The sequence below is a fragment of the Bradysia coprophila genome, unplaced genomic scaffold, assembly GCF_014529535.1.
Source record: "Bradysia coprophila strain Holo2 unplaced genomic scaffold, BU_Bcop_v1 contig_687, whole genome shotgun sequence".
Taxonomy (NCBI): domain Eukaryota; kingdom Metazoa; phylum Arthropoda; class Insecta; order Diptera; family Sciaridae; genus Bradysia; species Bradysia coprophila.
The window spans coordinates 28,657-46,686 of record NW_023503927.1 but is presented as its reverse complement, the minus strand read 5'-3'; the positions used below and the strand labels follow the sequence as shown (position 1 = coordinate 46,686).

Here is an 18,030-nt window from a genome sequence, read left to right as displayed (position 1 = left end):
ATTGAATACCGAAAAGAACGTGTCGAAAAAAGTTTCAAATTTGGGCCCTTGGACTAAGGCCGCTACTCGGCCCTAAGTGTTTTTTGCACATAAATCGAGTAAATCTCATCCGATTTTGCTAGATTTTGTTTCATTTGAGAGATAATTGAATGCCGAATGGCAAAAAATGTTTCAAATTTAGGCCCTTGGACTAAGGCCGCTACTCGGCCCTAAGTGTTTTTTGCACATAAATCGAGTAAATCTCATCCGATTTTGCTAGATTTTGTTTCATTTGAGAGATAATTGAATGCCGAATGGCAAAAAATGTTTCAAATTTAGGCCCTTGGACTAAGGCCGCTACTCGGCCCTAAGTGTTTTTTGCTCATAAATCGAGTAAATCTCATCCGATTTTGCTAGATTTTGTTTTATTTGAGAGATAATTGAATGCCGAATAGAATGATGGCAAAAAAAGTTTCAAATTTGGGCCCTTGGACTAAGGCCGCTACTCGGCCCTAAGTGTTTTTTGCACATAAATCGAGTAAATCTCATCCGATTTTGCTAGATTTTGTTTCATTTGAGAGATAATTGAATGCCGAATGGCAAAAAATGTTTCAAATTTAGGCCCTTGGACTAAGGCCGCTACTCGGCCCTAAGTGTTTTTTGCACATAAATCGAGTAAATCTCATCCGATTTTGCTAGATTTTGTTTCATTTGAGAGATAATTGAATGCCGAATGGCAAAAAATGTTTCAAATTTAGGCCCTTGGACTAAGGCCGCTACTCGGCCCTAAGTGTTTTTTGCTCATAAATCGAGTAAATCTCATCCGATTTTGCTAGATTTTGTTTTATTTGAGAGATAATTGAATACCCAATAGAAAGTTGGCAAAAAATTTTGGGTTTCTAAAATAATATCGTAAATTGTTGGTTTTATTTGAGAGGTACTTCGTACGGGCTTTCGTAATTGCGCTATGCGCAATTTTAAAAATGAACACTTTCAGTAAATTTGACCATGCCCAACTTCACTTGCATTTTGGTAACAGACGCATTAGAGGGTTGTAGACGTATTAGGGTTCCGGGCGTATTACGGCTACGGACGTATTATGGTTACGGACGAAATAGGATTACGGGTCGTACGGGGCTAAGTCGCAGCAAACGCTCCGACTGTTCTGATGCCTTCTTTTTTTCATTCTTCACTTCTTTATTTAACAAAAAAATCTAAACTGAACATAAAAAGCCGCATAGCTCCAGTATGTTAATTAACAATTCAAAGGAGCTATTTGAAAAAAGTCAGAAATGTTGATATCATTATTCCTACAACGAATTACCATTGCATTTGAAATTGGTAATCGTATCGGAAATTCAATTTACTAAGGCTTAAATATCTTGATGTACCGATTATATATCAGGTTACCCGATGTAACTTCTCCCGTAGCTCTCAATATTAATCTTGGTGATTTATGAGATTTATGTGAAAGTTTGTATTATAATCCTCATCTATGACAAATAGCTGATATCTCTTGATTCAAATGAAGTACGACCGTACATCTTAGGTTAAGTTACCAACAGCATTGTATTGGGAAGTAAAATGGGTTCCTATTCCCATCCCCATAGTTGATTTTGTTATTTGCATTTTTGGTTCACGTTACCATTAAAAATGAAAAACAAAGTATTTCTATCCGTCAAAACAATATTCAGGACGTTCAGGACATAGTTGCTTCTAACGATATGAATCCAACAGAGAAGCACGTGTTTCTTGGTGAATTCTAGACCGTTTAATGTATGAAACTGGTACTAAACAAGGCATCAGAACAGTCGGAGCGTTTGCTGCGACTTAGCCCCGTACGACCCGTAATCCTATTTCGTCCGTAACGTTAATACGTCCGTAGCCGTAATACGCACGGAACCCTAATACGTCTACAACCCTCTAATATGCGTCTGTTACCAAAATGCAAGTCAAGTTGGGCACGGTCAAATTTACTGAAAGTGTTCATTTTTAAAATTGCGCGTAGCGCAATTACGAAAGCCCGTACGAAGTACCTCTCAAACAAAACCAACAATTTACGACATTATTTTAGAAACCCAAAATTTTTTGCCAACTTTCCATTGGGTATTCAATTACCTCTCAAATGAAACAAAAACTAGCAAAATCGGATGAGATTTACTCGATTTATGTGCAAAAAACACTTAGGGCCGAGTAGCGGCCTTAGTCCAAGGGCCCAAATTTGAAACTTTTTTCGTCACGTTCTTTTCGGTATTCAATTACCTTCAAAACTTAAACTAGCAAAATCGGATGAGATTTACTCGATTTATGTGCAAAAAACACTTAGGGCCGAGTAACGACCTTTGAGCCCTCCCAACAAGCCCACGTTGCATCTTACCCAAAAACAATGTTCAGCAACTTTGTTCTAAACGTCAATACCTTTCATTTGATATATCACAAGCAGCTATTGCGTGCGTATTTCGGTAGATATCGTCCAAAGACTGAAAAACACCTATAGGGCCCTAGCTCTGGAGGGGCCGACCCTACCATGCCCATTTTCGAACTTGACCTTACTTTTGTCGATACCAGTCGGTGAAAAAAAGAATTTTGAAAAAAGGTTGTGATTTACTGAAGCTAGAGGGGTCACGGACGGACGGACGGACGGACGGACGGACATTTTTTTTATTGCTGATTCGTCATCTATGAACATAGCCAAATGCTTTGCCCTTACTGTCTGCTTCCAATTCGACGTGTTACAAACGGCATATTAATCTTATAAGCCCCCAGTACGGGGCTAAAAATCTGAACTTTTTTCAATTAATCGGTGAACGACCTTAGGTAGAGATAAAAATCATTCATGGACATGAATGTTGAAACAAATGAAGTAAAAGATTTGGTATCACACCAAGTGGCCAGGTATACTTTTAACAATGGAAGTGTTAGTTTTAATGATTCTTACGATACACATGAAATAAAATTTCATGGACCCGTCGAGTTAACGTAGCTTTTATTCTAAATAAGATGGAGGTGCCACCGGCTTTGCTTTGCCATCGCATAACACATGACCTCGGGACTCTGGAACAGTAACTAGGTTTTTAATCGTTCCTATATCGGATTGGCGAAAGGATCCTTAAAAAAGGTGTGATGAAACGATAGCAAACGTTTTTTTAAAACCCGTATCTTCAAGAAAATGTTGGGTGGATTGAAAAACTGATTACTGTGCCAGAGTATTGAGTTGCTTTAGAGAGAGAAACGATCACTAAGCTTTATAGATGAACTTTTCACAACGTCATTTTCCAATCTTCAATTTAAATGTTGCAACGCTTGACATCGTTATTATTTGATTGATTTTTCTTGACTGAGAGGTACGGGAAAACGAGAAAGGTAGAAAAGTAAGAGGTTCAAAGACGTTGAAACACCAGAGTGCCTGTGTTTTGGGTTTTAACCTAACAGTGTAAAAAATCCTGACCAAAATTTGACTCCTTATGCTGCTGAGCAACGGTAAAATTTTGGAGTCACATTTAATAAACAGTGTTTTGCTTTCAGGAGTCAGCAAAGCAACGACTTTTTTATTGAAAGCTTCTCACGTATTATCTCTAGATGTAATAATTGGTGTTAATAGTTGTTGATGTGAAAGTTATTCTTGTGTTTCAACGTCTTTGAACTGCATATTTTCCTACTTTTCCTCATTTCCCGCATCTCCCTTGTAAACCGTAAATCACTTATTGTTTCATGTCGCGTCAACCGCGCTAATAGATTGCAAAAATACAAAAAGTTACGATCATAGAAATTCATTAATTACAGAAGTCATTCGTCGTTCGGTTTAGTTAAACAAGCTAAGTGCTTCCACACATGAATAATATTAATAAAACATTTTAACAGCAAATATGGCAACAAAAGCTTAATTCAATTTATCATAATTCTCCATTTGTCAGATAAACAGTTTTCAAATTTACAGCAACTTCGGCATATAATTGAATTTTGCTATCTTAATCAACTCTATAAAGCTCCCATAAGTCAATAAAATATTCAAATTTCCTATCAGTTTTAAGTTCCATGCATACGCTGTGTACGAGAACATCACACGAAAATTCGATTCATATTCCAGTTATGTTTCGAAATTTAATATTTTCCACGCATTTCTAAGCAACAAGCAACACAAGGGATATATTGTCGATGTTGCGAATTTTCCGATTTTCATGACGAAACGCTTTGCGTCAATGATAAACAAATTTGTATTTAATTGGTGTTATTGATATCAGTGTCACCATTGGAAACGCTCACCGAACCGCACCGAACATTATCTCTACGAACAATAGCGTGTAAATGAGAACCAGATTTAATTACGCGTTCATTGTCCGAAACAGTATCCTTTGAACGCGTCTCGATGGGAATACATAATTATGTGAAATTTTTCGGAGCAAAGTTCAATATGTCACCACGAGTGATATTCGCTGGAGGAATGTTGTGGAAATAATGTTTTAACATTCCGCTCACGACAATATGACAATATTGATTCTTTCCGTCATAAAATCATTTTTCTTTTGCTTATTTCTTCCAGAATATTTCCTCAGTGTTTTCTCTTCGATGGGAACATGATTCTGTAGTTAAACACTTCTGTTATTATTGGGTATATGCGACTTAAAGACGAGGGGGGAAATTACGTGAACAAATACTGCAACAAGGTCGACAAAGCGTTATTGGCCAGTAAATCGAAGGAAATGGGAACACCATTATTTGTTGAATTAGAGAGATGTGGAGGAGAAAATACAGGCCATTTTAAGAAAACCGAAGGAAATGGAACATAAATAAAGGGAAATAGAAACCAACGGGATAATAGATAAGGCGATATTCGTGAAAAAAGGAAAATGCCAATCTAAATTTGACAAATCCACTCACACATTCTTGTTCTTTCGTCACAGTTCGCCTGTTTCTTTTTGCATCCTATTACATCTTACAATTTGAAATTCTTTGGCGTCATACTTCCTTCGATATTTGTTGCTATCCTCGTTTTGCTGCTAATCGCTACAGTGAAAGGCAGCGAAATTTCAGCTGTTTGCTTCAGCTGTTTTTCAGCTTATCCACACATACAATCAAAACTGTTTATATTTCTTTATACTGTTGACGGTGCTACACGCACGCGTGTGGTAGTAGTATAACCGTATAAAGACGGATAAACAGTTGTGATTGTTTGTGTCGATCAGCTGTTTTTCAAAAACAGCTGAAGTAAATTCATGCCTCTAAATGTACAGTTTCAATCCAATTTCATTCTACATAACCAGTATTACAACCAGGTCTTATTGTTGGAACAACTCAATAGCGCAGTATGTAAGCCGAGTATTCACACCTTATTGAATTGCTAGTTGTGGGTTCGAAACTCAACCGCAACACAAATAATTCGCTTCATCAGGTTGTTGTCCACAATACTAGCATCTGATTGAATCGGTTATTAGGTTGCGTCTTGGATTTAGTACCGATAACTTCTCTTTCTGTTACATGTAATTGTTCGTTGGTAATGTCCCTCAGTCAGCTAGGCGAAAAGTCCGTTTACAGTGTGTGTTATCTTTAAAAAAAAATAATTCTGAAAATTCGGACAAGTTTCAAATAATTTGGAAAAAATTCCGAAAATAACAGAACAAAATTTTTCCGAATTGTCAGTGTGGTTGGGACTGTCTGTGTATCCCGGGAAAAGCCTGGTTGACAGTGGTGTAGTTTCAAATAACTAGAAAAATGTTCCGAAAATGTTTGAAAAAAAAATCAGAATTTTCGGAATTGTTTTGAATTTTCAGAATTAAAATTCCCTGATTACGATGCCTTCACTTGAGCATTAACGTGTTCTATTGTCATTCAAAAAGAAATTCTGTCGTTGAATTTTTCTGGTCGGGCTATTATTACAATAGTCTGAAAGATTATAAAAGTCTCGTACAATAATCAGGGCTTACAGTCTTCGACATTTCAAATGTCTCACTGTCAAATTTTTCTGAGAATTTCATTGTGTCATTGCGAATTCACAATGACATTCTTTGAAAAAAATGACAGTGAGACATTTGAAATGTTAAAGCCTGTATAATTGGAATTTTTAATTCTGAAAATTCGGAGCAATTCCGAATAATTCAGACAGAATTCCGAAAAATTCGTAAATTTTTGTTCGGAATTTTTCGAATCTTTTTCCGAATTATTCGGAGTTTGTCCGAATTTTCATAATTAAAATTCCCAATAATAATCCCTGACATTAACGGCGGACTCATTCAAAAGATAAATACGTCCGATGAGGGACAAAAGGATGCGTCAAATTTTCTTTCCATTGGGCGAATGCAGAATTGTTCATGGCTCCAATTCTAATAGACTCAAAGTATTCGGTCCACGATTCGGCCGAATCCATTTCCCTTTTATGTGTACATAATCATTAGTGTTGGACATCTTTCATTGTAGTCGTGGGGAAGAGGAATGTTCAAATCATAATGAACAGCACAACTATTTTTCTGTACTTTTGTAGATGATGCCACCATCTCCCGTTCCATTCTTTTTTTTTAGAATTATGTCGCGGTTGAACTTTTTTTTTTTATTTACTTTTATAGCTGCACTAAACAGATCCAAGCGAAACGTGAAACCCTGTTTATTCGTTTGGCTGACGCGTATAAGCCGCTGGCATTCTTTATGGATGAGATGGCTGATTTTAAATAACGAAAATACCACATGAGTTACTCAGCAAATTTATATGCATGCTGTAATTTGCAGAATAATTTTTTTTTTCACAAAAAATTGCATCCGCTAATAGTAGATTGCATACACATGTTCTGCAAGGGATGCAAAGTCAGTCTAGTCAATGCAGAAATTTGAAAGATGTTACGTCATTTACTACATCACCCAGGGGGAGGTCTCACTGAAATAATTTGATTAGATTTCGTTGTTGATGTGACGAATGCTTAGCATTCGGAATAACCAGGCCCGCACTGGCCATACGGTGAATTCGGAGGATTCCCGATGGGCCTTTTGGATTTTTGTATGAGAATTTTTAATTTGTGGGCCTTTTTAAAATGAGTTGCATGGAGCCACCGATGGGCTTTTTCGAGCCAGTCCGGTACTGGGAATAACCACGTTTGATGATGCCTTAGTCATCTGTCGGTCGACAATTCAACAAATATTGATAAGTTGCACTTCGTATTTACAAAAGAATCAAAAACTCAAGTCGAATGGATAGGGTCTCGGATACGGTTGGCAAGTTAGATGACGAGTTGAAATTTCATTTCAACTAAGATTCACTAGACTTATTCATGTGCAATATATTATTGAGTTCGTAGATCATTGCCTCAAGTACCACTGTCGCCATGCATGGCCTCATGGAAAATGGTATTTTTGAACTGCATGCAAAACCTCGAAAGACCTGTCTATGTAACATAGATCGAAATTTTTCATTTAATTCTATATTTTTGATTTCCATGCTTTATTTCAAATAAATTTTTCCATCCTTATTTTTAGGCCAGCTATTGTAAATTGCAGGTCAAGTTTCATGCTATATTTCAAGGACAATATTTTTTTTATATAATTTTCATTGGTTACTCCTTTAAAGTGTCTCACAGTGGAGAACCGCAATGCGATTTGTTATACTAATTTCATGATGTAGAAATGTTTGAATAAACTAAACTAAATGTCATAACTATTAGTAATTCCATATTGCAAGTTCTACCTCAACTCTCCCGCTGTACTGACGCATTTGTATTGCCATTGTGTACTAATGTCGACCTTTGAACCATGAGAAATCAAAGACATTTATCTCCATGACTGTAATGATACCATTTATCTTCACACCGAACCAGGTTTCCGCACCCCATCCGCACGTTCCATACTCTGCCGAACGATTTCCCAGTAGTATGGCTCTGATGGCATCGCATTATTTTTTTTGCCGCAAATGGAAGAGAGTACATTTTTCAGCAGAACCATCATCGGTAAACCAATTAATGTCGGCAAATATCAACATTTATTTCGCTGTCGGAATGTGTCTATATATTGGCATTATCCATTCACGGAAAATGGTTATACCTCCGAGCGTCAGTATAAATACGTTTAGATCTGACATCACACACATCCACGATAATATAACCAATTTCCTACGTCACATTAAAATTAATGAACCCAAATGATTTTTCATATGGTTTCAATCTCAATAAACCCGAAAATCTCGACTGTAATTTATCAAGTTCTTATTGCAATTTATGTACATACTGTACGCACATAACTATACAATGGTGAGAGCACATGCTATATGTAATATGGATGGATGTATAGTATACATCCATCCATATTACATATAGCATGTGCTCTCACCACAGCATAATCTCAATATTCCATCCTTGGGGCGGTATAATGTTTGGTTGGATTTTATTTGCAACATTACATGTATAGAGAGATAACAACATAATAACATGATATACACAGTAAAAATCAAACAGACCCAATTAATCCAACGAAAAAGACTAAGAAATTGGTCTTTTTGATCCCTGGAGGATGCGCGTAAGCGTAAGGGATAACAAAATGTAAATATTATACAATTGAGCCGCTTAAAAATTGTTTTGCACATAAAGGAATGAATAGACTCTACATTGTAGAACACGCTGTACACACACTCATCCGAACATGCATGTCACTTTCGACAATGTTTGATGTCAAGAATAATATACAATTCCACTCAGAATGGTATTAAAGAGCTTTTCGAACATAATAACTTATTAGATCTGAAGCAATACAGAACAAACACAAAACGAGTGAGTACAAGCGCATTTTGTTGGCTTTGTGGCGACTGTTTGCTGTTTCCCCGTTAAAATATCCTTTATTGCTTGAATGCGGAATTTAAAAATTTAATTTCATCCGACGTTTTGAGATTATTTTTTTAAATTTCTTTTGGCTTCGGGCGGCTAATGAAATATTTTTTCCGCATACTCAACTCGACTGCTGATGAGTTTTAATACTTTTATTTATTTGTTTTGTTGATTTCTTTTTTTCGCGCAACTCAAACCCATTGACTAGAAGAAAATTCATTTATTTGGTTGGAAATATTTAAAAAAAAGAAAAAGTTGTGAATGCACTGCACTAAGTGCATAATGCACTGTACTGCATTGATAAAGGAACGATTTCTGAACGAAATAACGTTCAGAAAACAATAAGAACGGTCAGAAAACGATAATATCGTTCAAAAAACGATATCGTTAAACATAAACGATAAGTTCTTGATTACTTAAGACTAAAAATGTAAAATTAAATTTGAATTTCATTGATTTTCAAAGGACCTATCGACATAATATCGTCCAGACTGTTTTTTTAAAACTAAATTTAAAACGATATCGTGCCAAAAATGATCGACCACGACGAAAATAAGCGTTCGTCATGAGATTGCTTCACTTCGTCTTCCCTCATTGAAAATTATTCGAAAAACACTATAAAATCGCATAGAACATTTTTTACTGGCTTCGCCACTGTGAGCAGTCTTTTTTTTCGCTTGTCAGTATAGAAAATGATAACGATAATATCGCCCAGCGGATAGTTTCATCCAGAACGATATCGTCTAAAAAAAATGATAATATCGTTCTTTTTATGAACATTTGGAGTATGAAAAGTCAAATGTCACACTGAAAGTGTAAACGTCTGGTTCCCCCGGTGAAATAAAAAACGTATTTGAGACCCTTTTTGAGACCGAAACTTTTGTATGGCCGTGAGACTATACGTATTTCGAGCCTTTGAGAATATTTGAGACCGATAATTTATCGAAATAGTTCATCAGAGTTCATCCAAAATTCATGAGACGTCTCACTTTAGACTCATTTGAGGATGTTCTAGTCTGACTGAGTGGTCTGGTTTCGGATTTGCTAGACGTAGTGAGACTGGATGAGTGGTCTGGTTTGGGATTTGCTAGACGTAGTGAGACTGACTGAGTGGTCTGGTTTCGGATTTGCTAGACGTAGTGAGACTGGATGAGTGGTCTGGTTTCGGATTTGCTAGACGTAGTGAGACTGACTGAGTGGTCTGGTTTCGGATTTGCTAGACGTAGTGAGACTGACTGAGTGGTCTGGTTTTGGATTTGCTAGACGTAGTGAGACTGACTGAGTGGTCTGCTTTCGGATTTGCTAGACTTAGTGAGAATGGATGAGTGGTCTGGTTTCGGATTTGCTAGACGTAGTGAGACTGACTGAGTGGTCTGCTTTCGGATTTGCTAGACTTAGTGAGAATGGATGAGTGGTCTGGTTTCGGATTTGCTAGACGTAGTGAGACTGACTGAGTGGTCTGGTTTCGGATTTGCTAGACGTAGTGAGACTGACTGAGTGGTCTGGTTTTGGATTTGCTAGACGTAGTGAGACTGACTGAGTGGTCTGCTTTCGGATTTGCTAGACTTAGTGAGACTGGATGAGTGGTCTCGTTTTGTATATGTTAGACGTTGTGAGACTGGATGAGGATAAAAGAGTGTCAATAAAAAAAAACTTTTTCAGACTTCTAATTTTTGAGTTTTTTCTAGACCGTTTGAGACTTCCCTTTTTTAAGTTTTTTCTAGACCGTTTGAGACTTCCCTTTTTTGAGTTTTTTCTATACCGTTTGAGACTTTTCAAATTTGATTTCTTTTTAGACTATGCTTTGGAACTTTTTTCTTCGTTCGTTATTTATCGGAAGATTTTTTTTGTACTTCTATGTTGAGTTCACAGATGGCCCTACCCTTTACTTTTTTATAATTCGCTAGACCAAGTTGACTGAAATTGTAGAATCGTTAGTAATATTTGAATTTTTTTATTTTACCTTTTTTATTTGTAATGTTTTTTCCGGTCACCCATCTAAGTACTAACCGCGACGAATGATGCTTAACTTTCAATTTGGACGGCCGTCGACGTTCACATGCTGCTAAATCAGATATATCTATTTGGAGTTCTAATTTTGAACCGTTGTTACAATTTCCGAGTGGTCTCGTTTGAAGAAAATATTTTCTTCGATATCTGAGACCGGTTCAGTGGTCTCATTTGAATCACGCAAAGACGCAACTCGTCCAACCTCCAACGACCAAAGAAACATCAGTATCAGGAGTTGACCGACAAGAAACAAACTATTTTCGAATTTTCCATTGACAATGATATCCTTAGGAAAGAGCAAAAGAATTGGAATCTCCCAAGGATCAAGGGTAGATTTTCGGAAATGTTTGATTCTAGTGAGCTCGTGCTCGACTACTTGCGTCATCAACTAAAGAGTCCTCAAAGTGTCTGCAAGTGGTTCCATCGAGTCAGTTATTCTTACTATTAGATAACAATTCTGCAAGAATTGCTGTTGGTCTTCGTTTGGGTAGCCAGTTATGTGAAGAACATAAATGTATTTGTGGAAAGAAGGTTGCGAAGGATGGCTTACACGGTTTATCTTGCAAAAAAAGCGGAGGATGGATTCCAGGACATGATGAAGTTAATAAAATCTTTACCGAAATTTCCAAAAAATATCTAAAAAATTTCCAAAAATTGCGAAAGTTCAAAAGTCAAATATTTTTATAAATTTGAACGGTTTTGGCATTTGCTGAGCTCAACCTTGCCCCTTGCGTTTTAGCCGGTTCTCAAAGTTTTTATTTGATTCATGCTCAAATTAATCATGCTCGATGTCATTATATTTCGAAGAGTGTGTCAAGAACCAAACAAAAACATTGAAAACCGGCTAAAACGCAAGGTTGAGCTCAGACAATACCAAAACCGTTCAAAATTATGAAAATATTCGACTTTTGCACTTTCGCAATTTTTGGAAATTTTGGTAAAAGTTTCCAAATAAATTTCCAAAAATAGGCCCTGGAACGACCCCAATTATTCAAATACACCCCGGATTGACTCTATTTGCAGATCATATATCAAAAAGTAAATGTTGCGGCACTCCTTTCTGCTCGCAAGATAAATCCAACAGAATGTGTTGTTTATCCTTTTGAAATGGTAACAATTGCGCTGATGTTATCCTTTCTGCAATGAAATGTAGTTTTCAGCCGTTCAGACCTATTAACACACTGGTGACATTTTGCCCAAAACCGATACGAATTTATTTACAGCACTCGGCTCTTTTAAATTTACTTTCTACACACACAATTGAATTGAGTTGTGTGTATACATAAGATAAAAACATCGTCGAAATGCCCGTCCATAAAGCAAATGGATGTACAGTATACGCTTCCCGTTGGAAAAACCTTTTCACTGGCAACATTTTCTTTTATGTTTACAATAAGAAGGTAGTCTTGGGTACACACGAAATTTCAAAAGATTTTCATCGAACGATAACGAATTAACTCTTCGATGAACTTAAAAAGAGAGACATATAATACCGAAGATGATACTGACATTAAGGATGATTTATCTCCATTATTGCGGCTTTTTGCACAACTCCTCTTGTATAATGATTATGAGTCTGAACTTACTTTTTTTCCTCTTGTATTTGTTTGGATATCCGTACGATTTTTCCTTTTTCTTTTTGAATTTTAACAGTCTCATGGGAGGGTGGGAAATTCAAAAAGGGTTTTGTGTGTAGTACAGCCACATGTATGTGGTCGGTTTTTTCCTCAATGCATTGAATTTATTGGTTCCTTGAACAAGCAGGAACTGTTCGGCTAAACGAGTCTATTGTAGCAGAAAAATGATATTTAAATTTCTGAAGTGAAATTTGGTGCCACGGAGATTGAACGGAAATAGTCGGCGATAAGTAAAGAAAATGACGACAGTCATTAGGAATAAGATAGATTCCGGTCGTCGGTTCGGCGGTAAGACGTTGAAAAAGGTATCGTCTTGACTTTCATAAAAATTCATTCAATTTTATGGATTGGACGCGGAGAATGACGTCACTTTTAAGAAGAAAAAATATTACCGGTGCGAGCCGGCGCACATATCTATAATCGACTTATATTAATATAGCTATCCTGTTGACCGTGACCCTATTGCTTTCAGCAAAATTAACGCAAAGCTGGGATGGGATTGGGTTGACCTGGTTCAATTCAGGTTGGTCCGAACACGATTTCCAAGCCTGAACTAAGATTTCGGGTTTGACCCGAGCCTGACCTGAACCGGAAATTTTTACATCAGAAATTACAAAAATTTCACGAAAACTTTCGGGTTGCCCGAACTTGAACCAGCGCTTCTTTTAGAGAATTTTTCGGAATTCTCGAATATTATTTTAGAATTTTTCGGAATTTTGAGAGTTTTTCAGAATTAAAATTCGTTAAAATAAGACCCTACTTGACCTGATCTAACCTGAAAATTTCATAGTCAAACCTCAAAGTATAAGTTCAGGTTCAGGTCAATTTCGGGTCGAACCAATTCAGTTTCGGGTCGACTTCGGGTGTTGAAATCGAAACCGAAAATTTCAGATTCAGATCAGGTTTTGTCGAACCTGAAATCTTAGTTATTGTCGAAATCAGGTTCGGGTTTTGGTCAAATGAAGCCCTTTCCGTTCCGAGCATTAACTCGAATTGAGTTAAAGTCTTGAAGCCATGAATTAGCCCACATATCAAAGCACTTATGGATTGATCAATTTTCCTAAATTTTTCAATTTTTTCAAAGGTAAATTCCGAAGAGAATTCCGCAATGCCCTGGACAAATGTCGATGTGGGCGTGTGCGAGTCGAAGATCGTTCGCTCTACCACAGTACGCCAGCAACACGAATAAACAACATAAGTCCCAGCTCACGAAGTAATTATCAACTAACAAGCTTAAGAGATATGAATAGCATCCGAGACAGACAGGTAAATTATAAGAAAATTGGAAATTTTGTCTAGCGATTTCTGTATTGGGGAACGTCAGATTTTCTGAACAGAAAATTCAACCTAAAACGCAAACCGAAAGGGCAAGTTTGACAGATTCACTGAAAAATAATTAAATTCTGACTGTGTCACGCATGATCTCATTAGTCTGGTAGACTAATTGTTTGCTCAATATATATTGGTCAGATTGAGAAAACAATTAGTTTACCATCCCAAGATGGTGCGCCACACAATGACATTTTGTTTAAAATCCTTGCAATCAAAATTTTTAATATTTTTCAGTGAATCTGTCAAACTTGCCGTTTGTGTTTCCGTCAGGATTTTCTGCTTAGTAAATCTGACGTTCCCTATTACTGTTACTGTGGTTGTTCCGTTTTGCCGACAATAAATTTTATCGTACGCAGACGATTCAGACATCATTCATAGAGAACGGCGGTAATGGTCATCCACAATTGCAAATCACACCAATGTTGGACAATCGTGTACCACATTTGAAATATGATCATTGTGCCTGACGAGAAAAGATTCGTGTCTCTTGGTCGAAGAATTGTCCGAAGGAAAAAAGAGGCTACAATCTTAATATGATAAGTTAAGGTGATCTAGGTGATCTAACAATATAAATGAAAATGAAAATTCAAAGGAGAGTTAATAAGAAGTTAATGAGACTGTGTAATTGTATTAGCCATCTATAGTTATAATTTTGATGATACCATTGAACGATGTAGACACGTTTTTCAGTTTCTATAAATGCCATTGAAGCTTATTCCCTTTTTTATTTTCATAATAAAACTTATTGGAATAGAGACGATTGATTGGGGCTTTCGTAATAATTAATTGAAAACAAAATTTTCTTAGCGATAAATTAGTACAGGACAACTTACTGCACTTATGTTAATTCCTCCCACTATTTTCAATGATTTTAAAGTTTTCATTTTTTGAATCGGACAAATGCACTTTAAAAAAATGTTCATTCCTCTTCTTCAGTTGGTTGATTCAACTTCCAGTTCAAGAGCAGCGAATATTCCGATGCCATGATATCAAGCTCACGCTCAAATGCAATCACTGAAAACTCCTTTCATTTATTTTGGCTTTTAACTGGCGTTACGATACCGTTCTGAGAACGAAGCATGTATAGAAGAGATGTGGTGTTGCACGCTAAATTGTCCATAGCTCCATTAAGTATTGTTAGGAAAATTATTTTGAGGTTATGAAACCTTTCACTTCCAATTTAATGTTCTCAACTCAGTGACAGCTTTTTTGACAAAACTCGGTGAAGCATTTTTGCGCTTGAAGACAAAAATTCGATAGATTTGGACAGAGATAGAGAGAGAGAGAGAGACATATTTGCGGCCAAAATAGTACATTTCGTACCTGGGAGCTAATGTCTTTTTTAGCGTGTGAGAAGTTTCCAGACAGAGCCGAAGGCGAGGTCTGGAATCGAATACGCTAAAAAAAGACTTTTAGTCCTTGGTACGAATAGTATTTTTCATATTGGACATAGAAAATAGGATAGCTAGGTATTAAAAAAAAACTTTATCGGACGGAGAGAGCGGCCGAAAATGGATTTTCATATATATTGTCAAGTGTGCTTTGTTGTTGAAATTTCGTCTCATTTCAGTTTTAAAGCGCAAAAAATGTCGTTTGTGACTCGTGATGAAAAGTGGAAATATACAACGCTTTTCTAAAACAAAACTTTCGTCACAGAATTAAGAAATAGTAATTTATGCAACCGAGATGCAAAGTACTTTGTTACGCGCTAGATGTGTAATTATGACACGAGGCCGCAGGCCGTGTGTGATAATACACATCGTGAGCCTAATAAAGTACTTTGCATCGAGTTGCATACAACGTTTTATGCCACAGAGGCATCTAATCAAATTTTGCATATTATAACGTTGAGTGGCATAAATAACTATTTATTGAGCGTCTGGTCTGGCAAAAATGTCACATTTTCGCCCCCTGAAAATGGGGCTATTATTAAATCCGGCTCACATGTAATAATGGGAACTGAAGGAGCACATCTCAAAAAGTACATAAAGTTTCAAGACAAAATGTTTAAGCAAAGCAGTAAAAGTATTACATGGACTCATTTCGGAACTGCTGTTACTATTTTCTTCTAACAATAAATTTTGATCAAAATCCCTGGCCTATATAGAAAATATATGTGTTACACGTGCTAGACAGTATATCCTTATAACATTTACGCTAAGAAGGTAATTAAACAGTCACACTTAAGTTATTTGAAGAAAACGAAAAATCATTGGTCAAATTCGCTTAATTATTGACCTTGGGATCTCGGCTTCGTTATTGATTTCCAATTTAAAGCTGAGTATATAGCCAGCTGGTGAAATGAAATTTTGACACAAAATGTATGGGTCATCTGTCAAAATTCTCAGCTCGTGGGAAAAAAGTATGGAGCTTCTGTCACTTTTTTTCGATAATGACAGATCGTCCATACATTTGCTGTCAAATTTTCATTTCACGGCTGATTGTACACTTAAAGTCGGACCATTATAATTTGATCGATTCTACTCATTTAATTCATTTTTAAATAATTGTAGTTTTCGAAGAAATCATTTCGAAAACATTACAGTATAAAAGCTTAGAAGCGTGCATTTGAACGGATTACCCGCAGGTATACCGCGAGTAAACAGCTCTAATGCGCATGTGTAAGCTTTTACACTGTAATGTTTTCGAAATGATTTCTTGAAAAACTACAATTATTTAAAAATGAATAGAATCGATCAAATTATAATGCTTCGACCTTAGTTTAAAGAGTCGAACCACATTGAAACTTTCTGTTTCGAAGTGACAGTTTTTACATATACATTTGTGATGTTGTCATTTTTGACATTTGAACAAATTTTGTCATAACCTAAACTGAAAACATGCACTGTACACAAAACTTGTCTCTATAAGTATAGAGTATAGTGCACAATGTGCGCTGCACATTCTCAGTTGAGGTTATGACAAAATTTTTCAAAGTAGTTCGACTCTTAAAGCTAAGTAAATGATTTCACTGCTAGCGAAAAAAGTGACAGAAACTTCATACATTTTCTGACAACATTTCATTTCACGGTGTACTTACAGTGGAAGGCATTCATATTTGTGCTTAAATTTGATTCAGCTGTTCGACCAGCTGGTCCATGTAAACAAACAAACTTTGCCAGTTTTAAAATCGAGAGTAGATAAAAATGGCAACGGCGGTTTGTTCTAAAATAAACGTATATTCTATGAGTATACTTGTTGGATTTTAAATGTAATTTAAAATCCAACAAATATTCATCGAAATCAACCTAATCCATTTATACACCCAAAACACCAAAAATTTAAAATGTTCCAACCAAACGAATATCTTACAATTTGCGGCTTCAATTAAAGCGATACGTCGATCTCTTTTCTTCTCGCTTTGAGTCATTAGTGTATTTAATGCACACATGCTGGACACCTATTGACAGTCTAAAATTTTTGAAAGCATTTGTTTCATGGCAAATCTTTGGACGACACGACCGAATTTATTTGAATTTATTCGTTAACGTGTTTATGCGATATTGTTAATTTTTAGTGAATGAATTGTTCCATCAGACTTTCCTGTACGTCGACAATAATTTACTATTTTCCTAAATCGGCTAAAGATTTTAATTTAACATAAAATGAATTGAAGTCGGGTCGAAACAAATGTTAGCCCGTTGTTACTAATACATTCGAATTGCATGCGACTCTTCTCATTTCTTTGTCAATGATATAAAACAAACCACCGTTGCCATTTTTATCTACTCTCGATTTTAAAACTGGCAAAGTTTGTTTGTTTACATGGACTAGCTGGTTGAACAGCTGAATCAAATTTAAGTACAAATATGAATGCCTTCCACTGTAGAGCCAAACCACATCGATAATACTGTAATATTATTCAAAATTAATTGTTTAAAGACAAGTTTTGTGTTCAGTTCACGTTTTCAATTGAGGTTATGACGAAATTTTTCAGATGTCAAAAATGGCAACGTCGAAAATGTCAATGTCAAAACTGTCACTTCACGACAGAAAGTTTCGACGTGGTTTAACTCTTAGCTTAACAAACAAAAGAAATGTCGAAAATTATTTGGATGATAAGCAATCATATCAAATAGACAGATCCTTCAACTTATGTCCGGTAATATTCAATGTAACCCGAAAAATTCCAAAGAATAGGATTGTTTTTGTTCCAAGGCCACACGAACTGTCAAATTACTGTCAATTTTCATCCATATAGACATAAACTCGTCAATATTTATATGAAAATAGATCGATCTCTGTGGATGAAATCGTGTTCGTTTGGCCAGTGAAAA

At 36.2% G+C, this 18,030-nt stretch overlaps 1 protein-coding gene across 2 annotated transcripts in view; it reads left to right on the top strand.

The window, feature by feature from the left end:
- LOC119083529 (orexin receptor type 1-like) overlaps positions 1-14,307 on the top strand; it is a 64,502-nt gene extending 50,195 nt beyond the window's left edge. For both annotated transcript variants that reach the window (XM_037193249.1, XM_037193248.1), the window contains exons 10-11: positions 13,506-13,687; positions 14,110-14,307. In XM_037193249.1, the coding sequence (XP_037049144.1) occupies positions 13,506-13,687; positions 14,110-14,220 (293 nt within the window). In that variant the 3' untranslated portion in view covers positions 14,221-14,307. The remainder of the gene's footprint in view (positions 1-13,505; positions 13,688-14,109) is intronic.
- Positions 14,308-18,030: the final 3,723 nt, after the last annotated feature.